At 39.4% G+C, this 8,729-nt stretch overlaps 1 protein-coding gene across 1 annotated transcript; it reads left to right on the forward strand.

The window, feature by feature from the left end:
- Positions 1 to 2,202: 2,202 nt before the first annotated feature.
- Positions 2,203 to 8,541, forward strand: LOC103428409 (F-box protein At3g54460-like). Its single transcript, XM_008366512.4, has 9 exons — positions 2,203 to 2,965; positions 3,413 to 5,929; positions 6,019 to 6,232; positions 6,334 to 6,615; positions 6,712 to 6,771; positions 6,876 to 7,006; positions 7,269 to 7,383; positions 7,813 to 7,963; positions 8,126 to 8,541. Exons 1-8 carry the CDS (start codon positions 2,427 to 2,429, stop codon positions 7,957 to 7,959), a joined length of 4,005 nt encoding a protein of 1,334 aa, XP_008364734.1. The 5' UTR covers positions 2,203 to 2,426; the 3' UTR covers positions 7,960 to 7,963; positions 8,126 to 8,541.
- Positions 8,542 to 8,729: the final 188 nt, after the last annotated feature.

Here is an 8,729-nt window from a genome sequence, read left to right on the forward strand (position 1 = left end):
TTGCAAAGGAAGTTCTTGCAATTCCGATCTCAACGATAGCTTCAGAATCTGCCTTTAGAACAGGATAAAGGATTGTGAACTCGTATCGTTCTTCATTGACTCCGCTAATGGTAGAGAGGTTATTTTGTACTCAAAATTGGTTGATGTCAGATAACATCTCAATTTTAGACGACGAGACAATCTTGGAAGATATAGAGTTTTATAAAGCACTTGAAACATGTGTGAATATTTATTTTTCATTACTTTGTTTTTGTTTTTGTTTTTTCTCTTGTTTTGTTGCATGCTTACCTTCTTATTTTCTAATGAGTTCTTGATTTTTATATGTTCTAGAAAAAAGGAATGGTGGCACATCTAGCATTGGGACTTTAGAAACTATTCAGTCCTAACTTATCATCTTTTATTATTGATGGTATGTATGTAACTTTAGTTTTTTAGCACCTTCCTTACTAATTTGAATTGTAAGCTTGTTGTTTGATGTATGTTGTTTGCGTGCTCTCTGAAATAAGAAGTTGTTTGATTTTGCTTGCTCTCTGAAATAAGTTGTTTGATTTGATTATATGTTGTTTGATTGTATACAGGAGCTGTTGTTTGAAAAAGAATCTGCCACTGCCAAGGACATTTGGATTTTTGTTTTTGCTTGTTGTTGCTGCCAACATCAAGAGACCAATGCATATTTCCTTTAATGTTATTTGAATATTTCTTTTTGCTTGCTGCTGTTGTTGGTGGTACCAATATTAGGAGACTAATGTTGCTGGAGTTCTTGATTTTTTTTTTGTTGACTGACGAATGCATATTTCTTTTAATTGTCTCTTTTTGTTGACTTGGTGCCACTGGCTAAAGACATTTGCATTAAAAAGGATATGTGTTGTATGCAACTTTATATAATCAGTTTTAGAAGATGTATTTGAATGCATGATGATTTGGTGTTCAAATAATTTAGTATTCGGAACCGTAAACCAGCAAGAACCGAATAGGAGCTGGTGTAGACCGAACCATAATGTCCTAGTAATAAATATAAATGGAACCACACCCAACCGAACCGTTGATATTTTTTAGTTCTGATTCCGATTTAGGGATAGAACCGCGCCGTGCCCACCCCTAAGTCCAGTTCTCAATTTGCCCTTTTTTGTCATCTCTGTAAAATAAGAGTTAAAAAGGACTATAACTTTGTTAAAAAAAAGGGACTATAACCTTGCAAGTGCAAGTAAACCACCTGGTGGCTCAACGGGTGTGGGCGAATTTCAGGCTTATATTCCATTCGGCACGTCCTGACAACCAAGGTGAGATTTGTGAGACATGTGAGTCTGTGCAGTCCCTACTGAAACGAAGGCTTGAAGTTTTCGCAATCCATCATCGACAATGAAGATACATTGGTTGGCAATCCACCCTCTGGATCATCACTTAGGAGATTATACTAATACAACGCCATCTTTATCTTTAAGAATGACAGCTTCTCTTTGCGAACCGAGGGTTGCCGACGTGAACAGCAGTACTAGAAGCAGATTCCTCCCTCCGCCGCAGAAGCGGCCTCACTAACAGCAAGCAGTCCTCTTGTCGGGACGTGAAGATTCAGTACCTCAGCACAAAGCCCCTCTTCCTTTTTTTTTTTTTTTGGGAAACTAAGCCCCCCTTCCTGTACTAGCACTAGCAGCTGCCTCTTTGTCACTTACCACATAAGTAAATTTTGGATAGAACTATTTACACTCCTACTTTTACTTCACACGTACCTTATTAAGTCTTGATCATTAATCTTCTTCAATTTTTTCAATCGACGACCCAAAAATAAAAGAATTGTATGAGAAGTATAAATGAATGTGTGAATGATATTATATTAAAATTTGTTCATCTATGAAATAAATAAAATATTTAATCTCTCTATATTTTAAAATATAACCAAACTAATTGTAAGTGCAAGCAAACCACTAGGGTGGCTCAATAGATGTAGACGAATTTCAAGCTTGTACTTCATATAATACATTCTAAATTTGATTTATAGCACGTATAAATTACATCATAATGACCAAGAGAAGTTAAAATGTCTTTGTGGGTAAATATTCTGAACTTCCAAAATAGTAAACTGTCGCGATCAAGTCAACAATTCCCTTCTTTAAAACGAAAAAATAAAATTGTTGCAGCTGCGAGTAAAACTCGGAACCACGTGCGGTTTTATATTCTGTGAGTCGAAGACTCAAGAGTCCACTAAATCTAAACTGAACCACCTCCAAAGCGGGCCCCACAAAAGGACAAAAGCCTTAGCCAAACACCAAAACTCCCTCTCCGCGCCCATCAAATCATCACATCCTCCTCCTCTTCGTTTCCTAATTGCCTTCCAGTTCGAATTTCAAAACCCTAATTTATCACCCAATGTCCCCTTAATTCTGTGCCCTAATCCTCTTATCTCTCACCCCCATCCCCAATTCAGTTCAATGGATGACGATACGTCGTCGTTCTCCGACCACAAGCTCTGCGGCTTCCTCTGCGCCGTTCTCACTGTCACTTCCTCCCCGGATCCCCGCCAAACCCCACCTTTCGGCACCCGCTTTCAAATTTCCCAGTCCGACGTCAATTTCACTTCCCCAAACGGCGTCGTCCTCTCCCCCGTGGACTCAATTCCCTCAGCCGATGTCATCCCGGTTCAGGACTCCAAGCAATGCGAGGTTCTGGTTCGGGAATTGGGGAGGAAGAGGAGGAACCCGGAGGCGGGGTTGAAGAATGTTGGGATGAGGAGGAGCAGGAGGAGCATAGGGCTGGTGCACGGGAGCATTAGCGTGGTGCACCAGCTCCACGCATTGGTTGTGAACAAGTGCTTGATGATCGATGCTCGGTTGGTTCGGGTTGAGGCTGGAGTCAGTGGAGAGGTCAGGGCTGTGGTGCTGGTCGATGTCTATCTCCCAATTGCATTGCTGGCTGGCTGGCAGTTCCCGAGATCCGGCTCCATCGCCGGAGCTCTGTTTCGACATTTGAGGTAAATGTGTATATCCATTCGTTTTGATTAACTAGTTCGCAATTGTTAAACCGAAAAAAGAGAGGACTGAGACGGGTAGAAATAACATTGTTGTATCAAGTATCAACATTTTTATTTCCTAGTTATGTTATGGCTTGCATTTCGATAATTTAGGCTCTGGTTCCGATGCTATGCATCGAATATTTGGGTTGTTTGTGTGCCGAAGGATTACGCTCTCACGCTCCTTTCCACAAAAATGATCACTTGTAAATAAAAAGCATATACATATGTCATCTTACTTTTTTAAAGTTATCCACTTTGCCACTTTGAATTTGTTTTCGTTCATTTTATTTATATGCGTGGTTGCAGTTGGTTGATTCCGATTCATTGCAAGGGTCCTTTACCCTAAATTGAAAACCTTTCTATCTTTCCTCTCACCCTAACAAGTTCAACAACGTTAATTTGCAGTTCTGACTGGGGAGAGAGAAGCGCAATGCTCAACAGCGGAGATTATCTTGAAAATACTTTAGGAGCTAACAGAAGCATATGGAATCTTTCAGATTGTCACGTTTTCGGTTGCAAGCTGCATCATAATTTCACGGATACTTCAAAGAAAAGGCTATTTGAACTTCACGAAATTTTTAAGAGCTTACCTAGTGTTGCAAAAACAGGAAAAGCTGGTTCTTCTAGAATACAATCCTGTGACGACTCTTGCAGATCTGGTATTTGTGAGATATCTGATGACATTTTACTTAATATTCTAGCTGCACTTAACCCAACTGACCTTGTTAGGGTGTCTGCAACCTGCTGCCATCTGAGACTGTTGGCCGTCTCAATCATGCCATGCATGAAACTTAAACTTTTTCCTCATCAGCAGGCAGCAGTAGAGTGGATGCTACAGCGTGAGAGAAATGCTGACATCCTGCCACATCCTTTGTACTCGTCTTTCTCAACTGAAGATGGATTTTCTTTCTACATAAACACCATCTCTGGGAAAATAGACACTGGGGTAGCTCCCACTGTGAATGATTTTCATGGGGGAATGTTCTGTGATGAGCCCGGATTAGGCAAGACTATAACTGCTCTTTCCCTTATTCTAAAGACACAGGGAACACTGGCAAATCCACCAGTCGGGGTACATGTCAACTGGTGTACACATAATGGTGACCCAAGAAGTGGTTATTATGAGCTTAATGGTGATTATGTTGCTGACAGGAGGATGCTTATGGAAAAGAGGGACAGCGGTCAGAATTCTCAAAATTATATTTGGGATTCCAAATACCAACGATCCAAAAGAGCCAGGCTAGTTCTTCATGATGAGAAAATTACAGGATTTAATAATTCATGTCCTGGACCTTATGGTAAAGGAATGGAAACACCAGCAGCTGCATACTCCGATCCAGCAGTGGGTGGGGTTCGATGCACCAGGAGCTTGAGCGGCATCAGTAAAAATCTTTTTCCCACATTTGAAGGTGCATCTAGCAATGCGAGCAAAAGTTCTAGGAAAAGGAGGCCTAGGAAGGTTAAGGCAGATAAGTATGATTATAAGGACTCCTGGGTTCAGTGTGATGCTTGCTGCAAGTGGCGGAAGCTTCCAGCTAGTATTGCTGATGCTAGTGAAGCATGGTTTTGTAGCATGAATGCTGATCCTTTCTACCAAAGTTGTAGCGTTCCTGAAGAAGCCTGGGATAATTGCCTTCCAATAACACATTTACTGGGATTTTGCACAAAAGGAACCATTGGAGGAGAGGAACAAAATGTTCGTTTCTTCGTTAGTGTGCTTAAAGAGCATTATGCGTTGATAAATTCCATAACAAAGAAATCCTTAATTTGGTTGACTAACCTTTCTCCTGACAAGCTCTCGGCAATGGAGACAAATGGTTTGCGAAGTCCTTTCATGAGCACTTGCGTGGCGCCTGGTGAAGATGCCCATGGGTTTCAAAAAATATTTCAAGCATTTGGTCTCAAAAGAAGAGTAGAAAAGGGTGTTAATAGGTGGTTTTACCCACGAAATCTTGACAATATGAGTTTTGACGTTGCTGCTCTCAGAATTGCTCTTTGTTCACCATTGGATTCAGTCAGGCTATATCTTTCTAGGGCAACCCTAATTGTTGTTCCATCAAATTTAGTTGATCATTGGAACACTCAAATTCAGAAGCATGTAAGGCCTGGTCATCTACGAGTTTACGTTTGGAATGATAATAGGAAGCCTTCTGCACACAGTCTGGCCTGGGACTATGATGTTGTCATAACCACATTCAACCGTTTAAGTGCAGAGTGGGGCCTTCGGAAGAAAAGTGCAATGATGCAAGTGCACTGGCTTAGAGTCATGCTAGATGAGGGGCACACTCTTGGCTCAAGTCTTAGCTTGACAAACAAAATGCAGATGGCAGTTTCATTGATGGCTTCAAACCGTTGGATATTGACTGGAACTCCAACTCCTAATACACCCAACAGTCAACTCTCACATCTTCAACCATTGCTCAAGTTCCTTCACGAGGAAGCTTATGGGCAGAATCATAAATCATGGGAAGCTGGGATTCTTAGGCCTTTTGAAGCAAAGATGGAAGAAGGACAATCACGTTTGTTGCATTTACTGCATAGGTGTATGATTAGTGCAAGAAAGGTAGATTTGCTGGCTATCCCACCCTGCATCAAGAAAGTTACTTATCTTGATTTTACCGAGGAACATGCAAGAAGTTACAACGAATTGGTAGTTACAGTGCGGCGTAATATATTAATGGCTGACTGGAACGATCCTTCTCATGTTGAGAGTCTTTTGAATCCAAAGCAATGGAAGTTTCGAAGTGCAACTATTGGAAATGTCAGGCTATCGTGCTGCGTGGCTGGGCATATAAAAGTAACAGAAGCTGGTGAAGATATTCAGGAAACGATGGATATTCTAGTTGAGAATGGTCTAGATCCCATGTCAGAGGAGTATGCTTATATAAAATATTATCTTGTTTACGGCGGCAACTGTGTGAGGTAATATTTGTTGTTGACAACCCCCGCACTCCCACCTTGGGCAGATAAAATATGATTACTGATTAGAGATTGCATTTTTATTTTATCAGGTGCAAGGAATGGTGTCGGTTACCTGTCATTACGCCATGTAGGCATCTTTTGTGCCTCGATTGTGTTGCTTTGGACAGTGAACGGTGTACATTTCCTGGCTGTGGCAATTTATATGAGATGCAAACTCCTGATGAATTAGCTCGACCAGAAAATCTCAATCCAAAATGGCCTGTTCCTAAAGATCTTATTGAGCTACAACCCTCATATAAACAGGCAAGCATGGCTCTCAAGACAAGTTGAACTATTTTCAGCTTGTTATTTGTCTCTTGTGTTTTACCATTTTTGCTGATGTAGGGTTTTTGGTTTTTATGTAGGATAACTGGGATCCTGATTGGCAGTCAACATCTAGCAGTAAAGTCGCCTATATTGTAGAGAAATTGAAAGCATTGCAGGAAGCTAACAGAAAATTTTTTTGCCCTCCAGATTGCAATGATAATTCCTTGCACACTGAAAATATACTGTCTGAGATAAGTGATTCAAAAGGATCAATGCAAATCCACGACTTTAAAATGAGCACCAAGACTCAAGAGACAAACTTGGAAAAAGTTTTGGTATTTTCTCAATTTCTTGAGCATATACATGTTATTGAACAGCAGGTGAGTAATATATACCATACTATCTCATGGATTTTTTCCATTATATGATTCTGGCTGTGCAAGTAATGGGATTTGAATTTCTTACTTTTTGGTTAGTTGGCGATTGCTGGTATTAAATATGCTGGGATGTATAGCCCATTGCATGCTAGCAACAAGGTACATGTTTCCCTCTCGAATTATATATTTTTTCTTGTTTGTTGTGTGCTTTCAGTTAATTTTCTTTTCGTTTTGTGTATAATTAATATACTTTCCTTTTTCAGATGAAGTCATTGGCCATGTTCCAGCATGATCCTAGTTGCACAGTTCTTTTGATGGATGGAAGTGCTGCATTGGGCCTTGATTTGAGCTTTGTGACACATGTATTTTTAATGGAACCAATATGGGACAGGAGGTTATCATTCTTAAATCCCTATTATCATGTTCTCTTCTTTTTTTAGTTTGAACCGAAAATATATGAAAATAAAAATAAAAGTCTGACTGCTTAATTCAGCTCTGTTTTGGAAAGGAACTTTCTCTTTCAGTTCTAACCTGTGTTTTTCAAAGATCAAGGCTTCTTGTTATTAGTGGCTTCAATAAATTACAATACAATGGTCAATAAATTTATGTTTCCTTATGATATTAATATGTTCTATTATTGGTTTAAATGTCATTAGCATGGAGGAACAAGTTGTTAGTCGTGCTCATCGTATGGGTGCTACTCGTCCAATACACGTGGAAACTCTAGCAATGCGTGGTACAATTGAAGAGCAAATGCTGGAGTTCTTACAGGTAAACTCATACCAGTGGTTTCAGTTCATAGTGTTCTAGCTATCTTTTAAAAACATTTAGCAGGTGTTTGATAAATTCTCTATATGATTGTCAGAGTATAAGTATATAAATTACTGCATTTCCTAAAAAATAAAATATCGTATATTTCATTCCACATATATGTTTCAGTTGAAATTAAGAACTTTGGAAAATATTCACTGAAACTTCGTTATATAACGTGACAGTTCTCGTCTTTTGTTCTTTTTATCGCTCCTCTTTCCCTGTGGTCGTGTGTTTGTTTGTCTCTATGGTTGGGTGGGCAATGTGCATGTATGACCCCTACTTTCTTGCAATATATGTATGTTTCTATAGTTTATTTATACTTTTTTGAAATTCTAAGGTTTCAATATTAGGAATTATTGTTATATGCTTTCCTTCATGTTGCTTCAGGATGCTGATGAGTGCAGAAGATTTTTAAAGGAAGAGGCTGGAAAATCTGAACCTGTAGGGGCACGAACTCAGCGTTCGTTACATGATTTTGCCGAGAGCAATTATCTGTCTCATCTTAGCTTTGTGCGGACAAATTCAAAGATGTAAAAAGGTTGGTGCATGATTTCTCTCGATTCGGGTAGTTTTGACGCGAACTTAATTTTTCATTTTGCCTAAGGGTGTTAATTTGGATATGACCTTTTCGTCAATCGTACTTGCACTTTCTTTTGTTGAAGGTTTTGGTTTTCTCATACATTTATTTTTTCGCGTGCAGGAATGCGACCATCTTGTACATGCCATCGATAACATTTTAGCATTTGAATTACTACCATTTTTGCTGGTATCGTCTTGCCAACGCTGGTTTCTTTTCAAGCAGTACAAAAATTGAACTGGCCTACAAATCCTAGGACCGGGTTATGTGGGCACACGACCTCTTAGTAACAAGTTGCTTTGCAGACTTGGCTTGGGAGCATCCTGTCATTGTGTGTATATATAAAGTATATATGTATTTATTTCTCAATTGTAGCATTGTATCATGGCTTAAATGTCAAAATGGTCATGTGTTATACCCATTCGGTCAATTTAGCCTTCGTGTTGTTAATTTGGCCAATTTAGACTCCGTGTTTATCTTCGCAAGCCAATTAAGAACATTGTATCTAATTTCTGTTAAAAATATTTTTTCAAATAAAATAGGAAGAAATATAATTTCAAAATCACCTTAAAAAAAAAAAAAAAAAAAAAAAAACCCACCTGTCATCAACCTTGACCCAAAACCCAACCATACCCACACACAGGAAACTCGGCGAAAGCGTCTCCATATCCACCTCGACTTCACTTGTCACCACGCCAGTTCCATCATTATAGTCTCGAGAAAATTA

This window comes from Malus domestica, chromosome 07, assembly GCF_042453785.1.
Source record: "Malus domestica chromosome 07, GDT2T_hap1".
In the NCBI taxonomy this organism is placed as follows: Eukaryota; Viridiplantae; Streptophyta; class Magnoliopsida; order Rosales; family Rosaceae; genus Malus; species Malus domestica.

Excerpts from the sequence above, each read along its gene's own strand:
- LOC103428409 (XM_008366512.4), top strand. The coding sequence starts at position 2,427 with ATGGATGACGATACGTCGTCGTTCTCCGACCACAAGCTCTGCGGCTTC. Across the intron at positions 6,233-6,333 it reads TACAACCCTCATATAAACAG|GATAACTGGGATCCTGATTG; the intron begins GCAAGCATGGCT and ends GTTTTTATGTAG. Across the intron at positions 7,384-7,812 it reads AAATGCTGGAGTTCTTACAG|GATGCTGATGAGTGCAGAAG; the intron begins GTAAACTCATAC and ends ATGTTGCTTCAG.